Source organism: Prionailurus bengalensis, chromosome A2 (genome assembly GCF_016509475.1).
Source record: "Prionailurus bengalensis isolate Pbe53 chromosome A2, Fcat_Pben_1.1_paternal_pri, whole genome shotgun sequence".
Classification (NCBI taxonomy): Eukaryota; Metazoa; Chordata; class Mammalia; order Carnivora; family Felidae; genus Prionailurus; species Prionailurus bengalensis.
Window position 1 is genome coordinate 100039927 of NC_057348.1, and position 16275 is coordinate 100056201.

General features: G+C 41.4%; 1 protein-coding gene across 4 annotated transcripts; it reads left to right on the top strand.

The window, feature by feature from the left end:
- Window positions 1-2925: 2925 nt before the first annotated feature.
- On the top strand, window positions 2926-11331 carry TAC1 (tachykinin precursor 1). Of its 4 annotated transcripts, XM_043588938.1 has the most exons (7): window positions 2940-3322; window positions 3717-3848; window positions 4908-5004; window positions 5463-5507; window positions 5985-6008; window positions 7564-7617; window positions 10762-11331. In XM_043588938.1, the coding sequence occupies exons 2-7, from the start codon at window positions 3726-3728 to the stop codon at window positions 10809-10811; spliced, it is 393 nt and encodes a 130-aa protein (XP_043444873.1). In that variant the 5' UTR covers window positions 2940-3322; window positions 3717-3725; the 3' UTR covers window positions 10812-11331. The 4 variants fall into 4 exon arrangements, with proteins under 4 accessions (XP_043444875.1, XP_043444876.1, XP_043444874.1 ...); XM_043588940.1 differs by lacking the exon at window positions 7564-7617 and having other exon boundaries at window positions 2926-3322; XM_043588939.1 differs by lacking the exon at window positions 5463-5507 and having other exon boundaries at window positions 2937-3322.
- Window positions 11332-16275: the final 4944 nt, after the last annotated feature.

Here is a 16275-nt window from a genome sequence, read left to right on the forward strand (position 1 = left end):
AAATGCCGCCCTTTAGGTATGGAATTTTACAAGCTGGAGAGGGATATAAATACATATCTGCTTATATTAAAATAACCACAATAACAGTAATAATAAAAGGATAAACTGAGAGCCTAAAAAGTAACAGTAAAGAAGGAAACAGAGGGGCTGGGGGTGAAACTACATTCCTTTGAATACATTATGTTTTGAATGTTTGCATTTGGAATATGTATTTTACATAATGTTAAATAAAACATAAAAAGCAATCCCTAAAACTCAAGAGCAAAATGAGCAAATGAACCATGTGTATAAAAGTTGGTAGCATAACCATACAGAGAAAAAACTTTTAAGTGACTTTAAAACACTGTAAGTTTACTGAACAGACCTAATGTGGTATATCCTAAGGACAAAAGGAATTGTAAATAAACACTCTTGATCTGCTTCCAATAATGGTACTGTTAATTATGTTGGCATTGTGTATTGAGATAAAGCAAATGAGTAATCATATTGATGTCACTGGGAACTGGGACTTTTTGGCATGGAAGAAAAGGTGCAAGGGAAGACCGTAGAGTGTCCTGATTTGGATAGAAAGTGTCAGCATACGTTCATTCACAATTTTATATACACCCACACCCACTTACACATTTTCAGCTCTATTCATTGAAAAGATCTTGAAACAATGAAGAACTCTGTGGCGATGTGCACCCATAATGCCCAGATTATAATCTCTAATTATCATTTCTAATTCAAAGGAAACAAGACCTCCTAAAATGCAAATTGCAGGTCTGAGACAGGAAATATAAAAGGTAAACGTGAAATATCTTGTCAGACGAAAAAACAAAAAGCCATTAAAGCCCATTAAAGGCATATCAAAAGCTTCAGGAGCCAATTTTGAAAAGTCCTGCTGGCCAAGAATTGGGATAATCTAAGCATCAATTAGAAGGCTTCCTTCTATCCTTCTTCAAAGGAGTGAAATACTTCAAATGTGTTTAAGTCCACGAAGTCATAATAATCCTAAATTTGGGGAGAGGAGGCCACATACGAATGTGTTAACTTACTAAATCATTATTTTAAAAATTGGCAAAGGGAAGTAATTAAGCATTTATCCCATGTTTGCTATATCAGCTCTTAGAGTAATTAAATAGTTGTTGAGAAAAAAGTTGCTCTTTATATGGAAGAAATAGTCTAGCTAATAAATTAAGAATCAATGACAAAATCAGAATAAGACTATTTTGAAAGTACTAATGAGTTAATGGATCTAGAAAATGATCATCAATATCTGCTAACATCTCAAAGGGAGGAACAACCAGATATCATGCATTTCGTAACAACACATGGTCTTGTCAGAAAACCTGAACCCACATAGGATGAAGCTTCTAGGTACCATTACCAATTAACAGGAAAGAGGACAGAGGAACAAGGTAAAAGAAACCATCAGGAGGCAATCAGCAAACTCCAGAATGTAGTACACTTTACTGACCAGTTTTATCCATAAACTACAAGAAGGGAGCAGTGATGGGGAGAGGAGAGCTATTGGTTAGGGTACATTTAAGAAATAAGTGAACCAATTTCAGTGTATGGACTTCATCACAATTCTGATTTCAACTATTAAACTCTGTGGAGGAGGAGTTTATGAAACAATGAGGGATACTTGAACATTAACCAGATATTTAATGTAATAAGGACTTATTTGATATTATTTTTAGGTGGGATAATGGCACGGTTCTGCTTTTATATTTTTTAATCCTTACCATCTTTATAGACATGTTGAAATATTCACCATTGAAATGATATCTGGAATTTGCTTTAAAATAATCTGAGTGGAGGGGAAATAGGAAAGGCTTGTCCGTAAAACTTGCAAGTGGTTTCAAGTGAATGATTCTCTCTACTTTTGTATATAAGTTCCCACATAAGAAGTTATAAATACAAAAATAGAATGCCTCACCCTGTGAGGATGGCTGTAAAGAAATGAGATAGAGATGTGGGAATTTCAAAATTCAGGACTATTTAAGAAAGAACAGCAAATATGAGAGGAAAAAACATTACTGACTTAAGTGAATTGCAAAAAAATGTTATCTCCTTTATGCGGTATACTAAACACATCAGAATTAATTGAAAAATGTAATACTTACTTAGCAAAGAGGAGAAAACAGCTGCACCCAAGATACCTCATTTGATTCGTTTAGAGATGAAAGAAATGTGTCTGCAAGGTGAAACCATGGACTCATGGAAAGCTGTGATTTCTGTACAGACGTTATTTGTCTAATAGTTTCATATTGTTAATGACCATCCAGTTAGCATCTTCATTACACTTATTCTCATATACAGGAGAAATCAGTGGATGATCTGTAGAATCCTTTAATGACATCCAGTAAGGATCCTGTACACGGTCTCGCCGGTGTCTTAGTCTTCAGCGAGAAAGGGTAGGAGAGAACAGAAAACGTCCTCTTCCAACCCCTGTTCCTGGATGTGTGAAGGAAGAGGATTTTGCTAGCTTGGAACAAAAGATATCCTAGGATGGCACTGATACAAAAGTTCTACGTGTATCGCCACGTTTAAATTCTCCTTTCTCCAAAATGTAAAATACATCTGCTTTCCATCCTCTGAAATGCTATGGGACTGAAAATCCTTTTGTAATGCTGGAGAAACGCCAGTATTGTATCTGGTTTGGGAGAAGGATGCTCTGCTCATAGAAGATACTATATCTCAGAAACACTTAAGACACTGGAGATGAGATAGAAGGGGGAAAAAAAGCCTTTTCCTTCCATTTGAAATGCTCTCCTTAGCATAATTTCCGACGACAATATCTTAATACCTTAAGTTATTTGGCCATCCTTAAAAGTGCAACTTATCCTGACGTCTCAAGGGACAAAAAAGTTACGGAAGTCCGAGGAATGAGTCACTTTGCTCAATTTTGATGAGTAATCTCAGGTGTCATGGAACCTCGTTCCGAAGGAGAGGGGAGGGGGCGTCAGCTCTGCAGACGGAAGAAGACGGGCCGCTCGGGATTGGATGGCGAGATCTCGATTTTCCCAAAGTTGCGTCATTTCGAACCCAATTGGGTCCAGATGTTATGGGCACCGACGGGTTACCGTCTCGGAAACTCTCAATCAGACGCAAGCGAAAGGAGAGGAGGCGGTTAATTAAATATTGAGCAGAAAGTCGCGTGGGGAGCGTGTCACGTGGGCCTCGGGGCTCGTCGGGGCTCAGATAAATACCGCGCGGCACCGAGCGGGCAAAAGAGCGCGCCGCTGCCTCCACCACCACCTCGGAGACCGAGAGCGCAGAGCGCCCCGCGTGCGCTCAGAGCAGCCACAGGAATCCTTCGGGCCTGCCCGCCGCAGTAAGTGCCCGCGCCGCGCATCGCTCCGAGGTGGCGGCTGGCCACGCTGGATGGGCCGCTGGAGCTAGGGACAATGGGAGGACTGCGGGGGGACAGCGGGGCGACGGGTATCCCAAACGCCAAAGTCCCTCATTGTTACCCACCTGCAGAGCCTGCTGGCTTGATGGTACGGATCGGTGGGTCTGGGGCGGAAGGAGTCGGGTTCCAGGGAGAAGGGGATTTGAGAAGCTTTGGGGCATGATTATCTTTCCTAAGGCGTACAAGGTATCCTTTAGGCTTTTTATCCCTCGGCTCAATCGGCCCTGATTTGGCTGTGGGACCAGAAATTATGCTGCCCAAACTCTTGGATAACCATCCCCAATATGTACATTTTTTTCTTCCCCACAATTCCCAGAAATCCAACATGAAAATCATCGTGGCCTTGGCCGTCTTTTTTCTCATCTCCACTCAACTGTTCGCAGAAGAAATCGGAGATAACGATGATCTGAATTATTGGTCCGACTGGTCCGACAGCGACCAGATCAAGGTAAGAACGGCTCTCCAGCCGGCACGCGCCGTTTTTCCGGGTCTAGGGGGCCATCACTTCCCCTGCGATAACATTCTAGTTAGCCTGGAAGACACCGTGACCGCTACCAGAGGCGGTGGAGGCGCGCGGGGAGGGGGTGGGGTGGGTGTAAAGGAATGCCATTCCCTGGGGCCCGCACGAGATTTTTGTGCCCAGGATCCCAAGTTTCCTCCCGGGGTCTGCGCCGTCGGGTCTCGGGAACTCCCGGGGGGAGGGGGGTCCTCATAAGGCTGAAAACCTCACAAGGTTTCATCCTGGGGTAACGGAGATTTCGGGGACTCCAGTCTAGCTGCAAGGACCGGGCGTTTGGAAACGGCTGGGCAGCTGCAGAAGGGGGCGCGCCCAACGCTGGTAGAAGCAGGGGCAAAGGGCAAGTTGCTGGGGGCTTCGAAGGGCGGGGTGGGTGGGAAGGTAGCTTCCAGCCTTGACTTTTATTTTGCTGACCCGAGCACGGAGCCGCAAGTTTTCCTTTACTGGGCTCGCAAGCTATTCCTGCAAGGGGGCGCGCCTCGAGGGAACAGTAAAAGTCTCGCGGTGCAGGTCTCCAGTAAAGCGTTGTCATTCCCTCCCCACTCCCGCCACACACCTGTGTGCGTTTAGGGCGGTCAGGCGTCTCCAAAGCCCGCGCCAGAGTCCAGAGAAAGTCAGGTGGCCGCGCGACAGATGAGCGGGGGGTCTCCAAGCTAGGAGCAAAAAGCGGAAAGCGTGCAGAGCTGGGGGATGCCGCGCCGCCTGCTAACCATCGGGGGCGGGGCTGGGGGGTGGAGGCGCGGCTAGAACCGAGTTCCGCCGGGAGGGGTGTAGGAAGGGAGCTCCCAGGCTAGGACCCCACTCCGCCCCGGCGAGGGGAAGCCGGGCCTCCTCTCGCCTCCCTGTGGGGCGAGCTTCCGGGCCCTGGCGGCGGTGGTGCCCGCAGCCGAGCTTCTCCCAAGGCTGGCGCTCACCAGTGGAATGACTCGGGTTTCCCGGCGCCACGCGCTGGTTGCCTACACGCTCGTTTGTCTGTGCGTCCGCCCCCAGGAGGAGCTGCCCGAGCCCTTTGAGCATCTTCTGCAGAGAATCGCCCGGAGACCCAAGCCTCAGCAGTTCTTCGGATTAATGGGCAAACGGGATGCTGGTGAGATGGGCAGCCATCCCTCTCTCTGTCTCTCTGAGCAGTCGCCCTCTCTCCCCGTCGCCGCTTCTCAGAGCTCCCAGTCTCTCTTGCTCTTTGAGTAGAAGTTTCCATCCTAAAATGGATATATCCCCGAGGAGCGACTCTGGCCTTCACCCACCAACACACACACCAGTCCGCGGAGGGAGGGAGAGATCGTTTGCGCGTGCCTCACACAATTAGAGTGACCCAAATCAAGAACGGGGACCAGCCTTAGCTGAGCTCTGCCTTGACTGAAGATCCAAAATGACAAAGTGGAAGGCTCGGGGCCTCCAGGGGGTCTAACTGCCTGTGGAAACCCATTTTAGACCATTGGGGTTAGATTAGATTCAGGTGCCTCATGTCTCGTGATAGAAATATTGTTACCTTTTGTCACATCAGTGGAACGTGCAAATAGTTAATGTCAATTCATCTTTTGTCAGATTCCTCAATTGAAAAACAAGTGGCCCTGTTAAAGGCTCTTTATGGTAAACATTTCTATAAATCTTTATTTTACTAATGTGAATGCACATGTAGGAAAAGTGAAGAAAGTCTTTTATGGGCTGAAATAGATTCTTGGTCATACCTGTTTAATAAAACTATAGACTTGTATCCATCTCTGAATGTCAAATAGTAGTCCCGCCCGGAGATATGGTTCTTATATGAAAACAGGTGGTGTGGCCTAACAGTTACTGTTAGGCTTCAGGGGCCTAATAGTTCTGGGTTTGAATCTGGCCCATAGAAGGCCCTCAAAAATACTCCCTTTGGAATATTTTTGGTTGCTCTTCTGTTTTTATCATTAACAATTTGGTTAGCATTTATGGTTCTGCTATATTCCTCAGGATAGTACATGAATGGGAAATGTTAGGTATTTTAAAAATCAACATTTTATAATTCTCTTTTAAAAATGTAGCGTCTTTAAAACAAATCTGTTGCTCTGCTAACTTGGCCTTTCTTTCTTCTAGGGCATGGCCAGATCTCTCATAAAAGTAAGTTTCTAATTATTTTGAATAATTTTGACATTTACCAATGCAAAGGTAAATTAGATTGAATTTCATTTTATATCTTCTGTAATAACTTAGGACTTAGTATTTTTAATGAAGATGGTATTAGAAGGGGGGAGACTCCTATTAATTATATCCAGAATAGGTTTGTTCAAAGCTGTTTTTTAGACCTGGCTACTTACCAAAATGATGCATTATGTTAAAAATCCTTTTAACTCCTACCTAACCTGTTGCTGAATTCCTTATCCATGGAAACTGTGAGATAATAAATGTTTATTGTTTAAGCTGCAAAACAAACAAACAAACAAACAAACAAACAAACAAAAAAACAAGAAGAAGTCCTTTAACTCCTATAAATTGTTAGTTTTAGATAAGAATTTCAGTCCAGGGGTAAAAATCCACAACAGAGTCCTCTCCTTTCACACACACCCTCTCCCATCCCTTACCACCTCCACTGCAAAAACAAAAACAATAAGCACTTATAGGCATCTCCTAACATTTCAGTCTGCTAGGTCTCCTGAGGACATCATGTATTAGGGTCATCCAGCAGCCAATTGAGAGGATCGAGTGAACGAGTAGAGAATCCATAGTAAAGAGAGCTAGAAATGCAGTTTTTTGATCCCATAATTGATCTATCAAAGTTCAGGGAAACATTTCATAGGACAGTGGAGATAGCAGACTTGTGGCAGTTGACGTTCATTAGATCTTAGTTTTCCAGTTAGTAGAGCTCAAGTTGACAGGAAGTCCCCCCGGGTCCATCGCAATCCTACTCACTTACCCCAGGGTCCACTCACATCTCCTACTTGGACTTGGGTTCACTGGTTGGCAGAGGAGGTCACATTTAAACAGCAGTCCTATTCTCAAATAATACAGTTTAAACCACGAGACCTTTTGCCACTAAAGTTGAAATAGTAAGCTTTCCCGAAAGCTTTATGATTGAAAATAAATCTTATTCCTATTTACATTGTAAAGATTTGACTTTGAAGGGAATTGTATATAGCAAAATTCTATATAATGAAAATAAATGTGCTCTATTAGTGTGAAAACACACTTTTCCAAAAGGAGTATTTTTTAAAATCCAACAAAATAGAAATAGTGACCTTCTAGAAGTTTATAATCATCAGGTGCAAGGATCTACTCAACTAAGGTTCAGCTCCTGAGAAATAACAACGTAGTCAGAGACACGAGGACATCTACTTGGATATTTCTGTTTGTGAAGTTAACCCCCTAAAAGTCAAAGCTAGCTTAAATAGCGACAATATTTAAAACATATATGAGCAGATAGAATGTAATATGAATAAAGTGTACTTGCTAATATTTACACATAGAATTAAGAAAAATGCTTTCTTTTGTATTGTTTAATGTCATTTGTAAGACTTATTAGGAATCATCATTTCTTCAGTCTCCCCAAAACTTGAAATGGTTATGTATTTATTATATAGGCATGTGTTCAAAAGCTTGCTTTTCTTCGGTACGAGTTTTAACCGTTGATTTCCTCGAAGATCTACATATTGAAATACCCCTAAATGTATTTTTCCAGGGCATAAAACAGATTCCTTTGTTGGACTAATGGGCAAAAGAGCTTTAAATTCTGGTATGTATAAAACCATGACTGAAAATAGACAGTATCTTAAATCTATATTTTTTTCTAAAGCTTAATTTTCAAAGTACTAAAAAGGCATAATAAATTCAAAATGAGTATTTGTGATGAAAAAAATGTAACTGCAATAAATAAGTCCAGGCATGGATTTGTAGCTGATTAAGCTAATATCACCCAGGATGCATCGATCTTTCTCAAACCATCAGCCTTCCCAGCATCTTTCCCACGTAATCCTTACTTAACCTGAATCCTTGGGCTAGTCTACTACTCTTCCCCTTATATTTGTTACATCAGCCACACTTAACTTCACTGAACTAAGAGAGGAAGGGTATGTGGTGAAATAAGACCAGGTTTCACTTACTACCAAGGTAATTTGAAAGTCTTAGAACACACTACATCCGGCAGTCTTTCAGCACAACATAAACAAAACACTATTTCCATTTATGCAGATCACTTGCTCTTTATGAAGTTGTAAAGTCTCAAACTCGAAACATCCTGATGGATGTTTGAGAGTATGAGAATGACCTAGTCCATTCCAGTGCCTTCAAAAAGGAACATGATCAAGCCACCCTGCAGGGCTGCGATCCCTTCCGGCTGCAAAACTGAGCGTGAAGGGATGCCACAGTTCTCTTAACCCAGTTTAATCTTGGATAAGTCTTTCACTTACCATAAAGGCTGCATATTTCCTTGCCTCTCTTTAGTTTGTCTTCTGTGAAAAGGCCTCATACGTAGATCTGAAAACCCACTCACCATACCATTTTTCAATGTGAAGTAATTCCTATATCCTTTTCATAGAGACTGATTTTTTTGTAAAGCACATTCAGCTTTTATAATCATTAGGTTCCTTAGGAAAGCTATTCAAACTATTTTACGTTCAGTGGAAAGAGAATTATAGTACTAATCAAGTAATTAATTAGAAAGCAACTGCATGACTCAATCATTTAGAATATTGCAAGTTTTTAGAAAATCTGTAACTAAGAAGTGCTGGCATAATTATCTGAAAAATTCATGTGAAAGTGATGTATCCCTACTATGGGTTCCGTACCTTCCAAATCTAGATATGACATTCGTATACCTGTGTCAGTAATTTTGGGGCTGCTCAAGTTAAAATTTTAAAGAAGTTAACAATGTGCCTAATGAAAAGCTTGAAATTATCTTACCACATGCTATCCTCTAGCTTTTGGAAATGGAATGTAAATTTAAACCCCCCTGGCTTTACTTGTAGCAGAAATGTACACCAGCTCTTATACAACTGTGGTCTTCTTGATAATCCTATTAGTCACCAGCTATCTATTTCCAGAATTAATACAGGTATCAGAACATGGTTAACTTTCCAAATAATACAGATATTGCGCAATTTACACAGAGCAAATGCTTTCAAATGTAGGTAGGGTAATCATATAATTACAGATAAATAGAATCACTAGAATGAATCAGAATCAATTTATGACTAAATCTTCACTCCTCCATTTCAGTTAAGAAAATGTAAAAGGGAAAAATGGGCAAAAATGTAACCTACACTCAGAGATCTTTTCATATGACCAGCTGAGGCAAGGTTGTGATTGTGTTCTGCAGACATCTGATTCTTAGCCTTTTGTGGTCACAGACCCCTCTGACAATCTGAGAAATCTAGAGCCCTGCTTTGTAGAGAACGCCTCATTAGCTTATGAACACAAAAATTGTTCATATTTTTGTGAACAATTGTTCACAAATGTGTTGACACTTCATTTGTGTCAGTGGCCAGTGAAGATGGCCACTGCTCATATAGTTGTGGAGAGTTCAAGGACCAGGTAAAAAAAAATTCTGCTTCCGGGGAAGAGGCTATTATGTTCCAGCTGACACTAATGAGTCTTTGGTTAGTTTGCATTATTTCACCTCACTTCCCTGAGGGTCAGATCCTGTTACCTGAAGCTTGTCAGGAACTGAACTTGGGCTTGCCCTCCTCTTCCTCCTTCTCCTTATACAAACAAAGCAGGATGAGAAATGGACTTTTCCTTCTCTGACAACTGCAGACCTCCTTGAAATTGCATATAATTTAACATAATATGTAATATAGTATAATTCTGGCTTTTTTTAAAGTCCAGATAGAGTATTAAAATTACTTGCTAGCCATACGATAAGTACCTTTGGAGCATTGATTAATCTTTCACAGGCCATTAGGCTGCTAGGAGGTAAGTTAAACTGTGTTGTATGTGGGTGGCACAATTGCCCTACCTACTGACAATGAACAAGGACAGTCCATCACTGGAAGGTATCCACAAGACAGGAGACCCTCACAGCATTAGGTACTCCTATAACAGGGATCCACAAACTTTTTCTGTAAAGAGTCAGATAGCAATATTTCAGATTTTGTGAGCTGTGCAGTCTCCGTAGCAACTACTCATATCTGTCAATAAAATACTAAAGTAGCCATAGTACATGGGTGTGGCCATGTTCCAGTAAGACATTCTTTTCTTTATTTAAAAAAAAAACTGTTTTAATGTTTATTTATTTTTGAGAGAGAGACAGAGCGCAAATTGGGGAGGGGCAGAGGGAGAGGAAGAGGGAGACAGAATCGGAGGCAGGCCCTAGGCTCCGAGCTGTCAGCCCAGACCCCAATGCAGGGCTCAAACCCACAAGCTGTGAGATCATGACCTGAGCTGAAGTTGGACACTTAACCAACTGAGCCACCCAGGCGCCCCAAGATGTTATTTTCAAGAAAAGGTGGTGGGCTGGATTTGTCCCATGACCTGTAGTTTGTTGACTCTGTCCTAGAATAGAAGTCTCACATTTTGCTTTTATCCTGCTACTATTTCTATTCCTGTACTTGAGGAATTATCCATTCTATAAATCACCAAGGGGCCTGCCCCTACTTAAGAAAGTTGTTGGGGAGTAACACTGCAACAGATTGTGGGAATGTGCTTTGGGGGCACAAAGTATATGGCAGATAAGCTGAACAACCAAGAATTCTGTGGTTAGAACACTTCCAGTCAGGATGGAGACTGAAGCAAGATTGGAGGACATGCAAATAAAATTCCTAGAAATACTTCAGTTGAGGGGGGAAAGTCATGAATTTTTAATAAATTCCCCTATGTCTTGAAGTTTATTTACCTCAGTGAATCCTCTTAAAAAAACTCTCTACGTTCTCTTTGTTCTCAGTGGCTTACGAAAGGCGTGCGATGCAGGATTATGAAAGAAGACGTAAATAAACCAGCTAATGTGTAATTTATTGAGCTTCATTTGTGTCAGTGGCCAGTGAAAGGTAAAATGAGACATGCACTATGAGGAATAATTATTTAATAACAATTGTTTTGAGTTGAAAACTCAAAAAACTGTTTTTCATATCGTGCCAATATGTGTTGTGAAAGTGTGTTAGAATTCTAATAGGACTCCCTCAGACATAGAAGCCAGTGGTAATTTCTCAACAAGGCACAGTGTTCAATGAAAGTGAAATACAGTCTTCAGAGAAAGAAGTCATTTTTGTTTCTTGGAAGCAGGCACGTCAGCCACTGCTAAAGGAAAGGAAACTCGCAGACAGGCTTGTGCTTCATCTGTTTTCATGGTGGAAATGTACTAAGATTTGGTATAAAACTGTATCCCTGCAGCATGTTTCATGTGTTGTGACTATATAGAGATGTTTTTAAAGTTTTAATGTGATTCTAAGGTCTTCACTTCATTGTATAATGCGTTGTGAGTTAACATTTTAAATAAAAGAAAAATTACCTTGAAGATTGGGTTTTATTCTTTCATTAATAATTCTCAAACCAGCAAACTTTCTTTTAGTAGATGAAATCTGTTTGAAGCTATTTTGGCTGCTACATGGTGAAACATAAAGCAACCAAGTTTCTCTTGTGGAAAATTACTACAATATAATGTTTCCCTCTCTCACACACACACACACACACACACACACACACACATGCTGTTTGTTTGTTGTTGTTGTTGTTGGCAGCTCAGTCATTTGGCATGAGATCATTCACGAGGAAAACAATTACATTTTGTAATCCAAACAGTAAAGGATAAGTTCTGTTTATACATGCCTATGATTCCCTTTTACAGATAGGATAATAATCTGTCTTAAAGATGCATTCCACTGGTTATTTCGTCAGCAGCCCATTTAAGCCCTGCTTGGAGCTCAGGTATAAATGCATCCGTGTGTGATTCTTACTAGAATTAAGATACCAAATTCTCACAAAGGTCATCCAAAGATGATATGGAAAAATAGGGGACTGACTGAGAATACAGCATCACTCCTGTTAACAAAGACAAGAGCAACTTTCTAGCATTTCTAAGGAGTCCTCTGAATTGCCAGCACCTAAAACACTCTAGCAGAAGCATGTGTATCAGGAATAAATACAGAGCAATCAGAGCAAGGCTTTTGTGTATTTATTTAAGGGGAAGGATTGGTAAGTGTCGTTGGAATCGTTTTCTGATTGCATAGAGAGTGTGGGATATTGACAAGTGGGACGATGACTCAGGAGTAGCAATGTTTGGTGACATAAAACTCCATGATTTTAGCCTGGATTAGTGACTGTTGTTGATCAATGTTAAAACCATTTGTGGGACAGGAGAGCTAAAGTGTATTTTAACCTTTATATTTTTAAATGAAAAATTTGTCTTTAACAAACTCATTTCCTGTTACACAATACATTGAAATGTTACAAATTATAAATAATAAAATGGAGAAAATTGGCGTCATCTAGAGCCCACTCCCCGATAGTAATGTTTAACATTCTATTTAATAATAATTGCTGGGGAGCCTGGGTGGCTTAGTCAGCTGGGCATCTGACTTCCGCTCAGGTCATGACCTCTTTGTCATGCCTTTGTGAGTTCAGTCCCTGCCTCAGGCTCTGTGCTGACAGCTCGGAGCCTGGAGCCTGCTTCAGATCCTGTGTTTCCTCTTTGCCCCTCCCCCCACTCGGGTGTGCTCTCTCAAAAAATTAAAAAATAATTGCAATATATAATAATAGCTATCATATATAATCACTCAATGAGAGAAGTATTATCAGCATCAATTTACAGATGATATGAAGCTCAAGGAGATCGTGGGGTCAGAGAGTATAAAGAGAGGAGTAAGTACTACAAAGGGATTATCAAGGAGAAGGAGAGGAACAAATTAAAATCTAACAATGAGATTGATTAAGCAAATTGGTATATTGATACAACTGTTCTGCCATGATTTAAAATGGCATTATGTGTTTAGTGACATAGAACAGGATATCTGGTATATTCTTAGGCACAAAACAATATGCCTGCATGATATATACATATTTATTTCTGCATAGATACTCTACCAGGAAGGAACGATACAATGGATGAGCGTGGGGCTTGAACCGCTCAAGTTTGGATCCTGGCTCCATCAGTTGAATGGCCATGTGATGATGGGCAAGCCCCTTAACTTCTTTCTGCCTCATGATCCTCATCAGAATTGGATTAATGCTGGATTAATGCTAGTACCTGCCACTATCATACACTAGGATGCAGTGGATGGTATCCTCTGTGGAGCTTAGGTGAGGGCTGTGGAACATGATACCTATAAAGTTTGGAGCATAGTCTCCAGCCCACAGCCAAGTATTTAGTGAATGTTACCTGTTGCCATTGTTAGCTACTCTCCCAAAAGCCAGCGGGAAAATTAGCACCGTTTTTTAGCAACTGGAATGTTTTTTTCAACGTTTATTTATTTTTGGGACAGAGAGAGACAGAGCATGAACGGGGGAGGGGCAGAGAGAGAGGGAGACACAGAATCGGAAACAGGCTCCAGGTTCTGAGCCATCAGCCCAGAGCCTGACGCGGGGCTCGAACTCCCGGACCGCGAGATCGTGACCTGGCTGAAGTCGGACGCTTAACCGACTGCGCCACCCAGGCGCCCCTGGAATGTTTTTTTAAGAGCACACTGAAGAAGCACCAGCATGGGGTGGTTTTTATATACTTGCTACGCAAATTAAATCTAAGGTTGTATCACAAACTGCAATGCTCTGTGCTGTTCATTGTTGTGCTAGATGGTCCCCATGGCCTGTTTCACCTCTGAGCGTCTATAAGTCTCCGCAGCAGGATCCCACAGTACTGCAGAAGGACCTGCATCAGCAAGAATTCATCCACGCCTGCTTTCCCTCCAGGCCCAGACACCCGACAACACTTGTCGGGAAGGAAAGGGAGAGGAAGTTCAGCTTTACGTGTATACTCATGAAATATTTACTATTACTTTCCCTCTGTGGCATGGTTCCTTTGATGAAAATAAGTTTTCTTCACCTTTCTTCTTTCTTAAATATTTTATTCTGTTATGAAACAGCAAGAAGATGAATCTATATAATTAAGTTACCTAAATACTTTATTGCTTTGGTTTTTTGTTTTCTGGTTTTGGTTTGGGTCAGGAATGAGGGCAAAAACAAATGATACTCAAGCTGAGTAATTTGAGGAGAATTTAATGAAGGGACTAATTACAAAGCTGTCAGCAGGGTGTAGAGAAGCCAGCAATGGAATGTGGGTCTCCAGGCTGGCACCCTTAGGAGCCACTGCTACCCCAGGCCTAAAGGATCAAGAGGAGGAAATGAGGGTCTCTGTGTGCAGAGGAGCACCTGGCAGCTGCTGTCTTCAGTAGGAGGGCAGAACCAACACAGGGTAGTCAGGTATGTAGTGGGGGAAGAGGGTGGAAAGGCCAGGGAATAAATACCCCAACCTCACTCACCTATTAGGCAAACCCAACTGGAAACAGAGGGCTAGGTGACCTTGATGTAGCCCACACCAGTAAGCAGCATAGATAGGGCACCAGAGCAGGTGGGAAAAGCTGATGGGTGCATTTAGAGGTAGATAATAAAATGACGTCCAATGGGTTATATATGCCATTATTGTGAATCCAAAAACAGAAACAATAAGTTGAAGTTCAAATAGAGAAAAGTATAAAGTAAAAATGAGTCTTCCTCTGGACACCCAGTTGTTTTCCCTTGGAATATAGTTTCATAGGGACTTACCCAAACAAATAAAAATAATATTTTAATCGGAGCACATGCTGAAATCTCCCCTCTTAAGACCAAGTCATTATGATTTTTTGTTATATTTTAAAAGAGTAAGTACATTGTGATTTGTGAAAAGCAGAGTAAGGACTTTTGGTGGACCAGAAATTATGTGATCCTTGAGAAAGAAAGCACACAAGGGGCCACACTGACAAGACATGGCCCTTGCAGGGAATCACAGAGGCTGCAAAAAAAGGGGCCAACCCCAGAATAGGGAACTATACTGCTGCAGAATATGGACTTCTCATCAGCAACACTGGGTGCCATGAGATAAGGTAACAAAATCTAAAACTTCTTAAGGAAAAAAAATACTTGGTCAAACTATCCTTTAAAAATGAGAATGAACTTGTAAAAGAAGAAAAACCAACTAAAATCTGTTAGCTTACATTAAAATCATCACAACAGAAAAATTCAAGATAGCTGTTCTGCTGGAGAGCAGACAGCCTAAAGAATTTCTATGTTAAACTGATGAGGGTCAAAGTTCTGTTATATTCTAAGAATTGTTCACTGTTCCAGTTCTCAGAAGGTATGGGGAACTTAGGCTGCATTAGTCAGGGGACAGGATTTGGGGACTGTGAGAGTGGAGCTAAAATTTTAGCAGCTGTTAGTCTGGATTTAGTAGGAGTGGTGAGGAGGAAGAGGTAAGGACTAGATCTTGCTAGAATCAGGAGAATAAATTCAGCCATTTAGCTTCTTTCATGAATCAAGGACATTTTCAAACATATCAGACCTTAGAAAGCTTACTATCCACATTCTTTGAAAGAATGACCCCAGGGTATTATTTTAGCATGAAGAAAAATAAATATGAGAGGGAGTAATGAGTAAAAAACATGGCAACAGGGGCGCCTGGGTGGCGCAGTCGGTTGAGCGTCCGACTTCAGCCAGGTCACGATCTCGCGGTCCGGGAGTTCGAGCCCCGCGTCAGGCTCTGTGCTGATGGCTCAGAGCCTGGAGCCTGTTTCCGATTCTGTGTCTCCCTCTCTCTCTGCCCCTCCCCCGTTCATGCTCTGTCTCTCTCTGTCCCAAAAATAAATAAACGTTGAAAAACAAAAAAACAAAAAAACAAAAAAACATGGCAACAAAGAAATCATATGAAACAACATTGCTAAAATGAAATTTGTATGTGTGTTAAATAAACCATCTGGAAATAAAACTCCATAAGATGTCAACATGAGAATTAGCTGGGGGAGTATAGATGTCTGGTCACATAGGCACCCTCAGACTCCCATAAGGAAAGCAAATGTTTAGGCATAGTGAGCTATCCTATCATATGGGAAAAGTTCTAATATCAGCGAAGGATTGAATTTACCAGTCAAGTTGCCCGACACCAGCCAAGGGCCAATCTTGCAGGCAGGACTTGTCAAGTGTAACAGTCTCAGGCCTGCTATGTGAACTAGTTTTTTGCAAAACATGCATGGCCTCTATATCAAAACCTGGGTATGGAACCAGAGAAATTCTCAGGAAGAAATTTATGGCCATACATGAATTTTTCCCCAAATAAAAGGGGTTGAAATCTAATGAAAAAGATTTCACCAAAAGACACTAAAGAGAACAACAAAATAAGTCCACTGAAGACAGAGTGAAGGAATTGAGATTAAACCAGATAGTAATAAAACAAAAACTATAAGAACAAACACAAAATGGTAAGCTTGATCAATTTTTT

Bases quoted from the DNA above. Each gene is read 5' to 3' on its own strand.
- TAC1 (XM_043588938.1), top strand. From the start codon at position 3,726: ATGAAAATCATCGTGGCCTTGGCCGTCTTTTTTCTCATCTCCACTCAA. The intron at 5,005-5,462 runs GTGAGATGGGCA...ATCTTTTGTCAG, and splicing joins AATGGGCAAACGGGATGCTG to ATTCCTCAATTGAAAAACAA. The intron at 5,508-5,984 runs GTAAACATTTCT...TCTTTCTTCTAG, and splicing joins CCTGTTAAAGGCTCTTTATG to GGCATGGCCAGATCTCTCAT.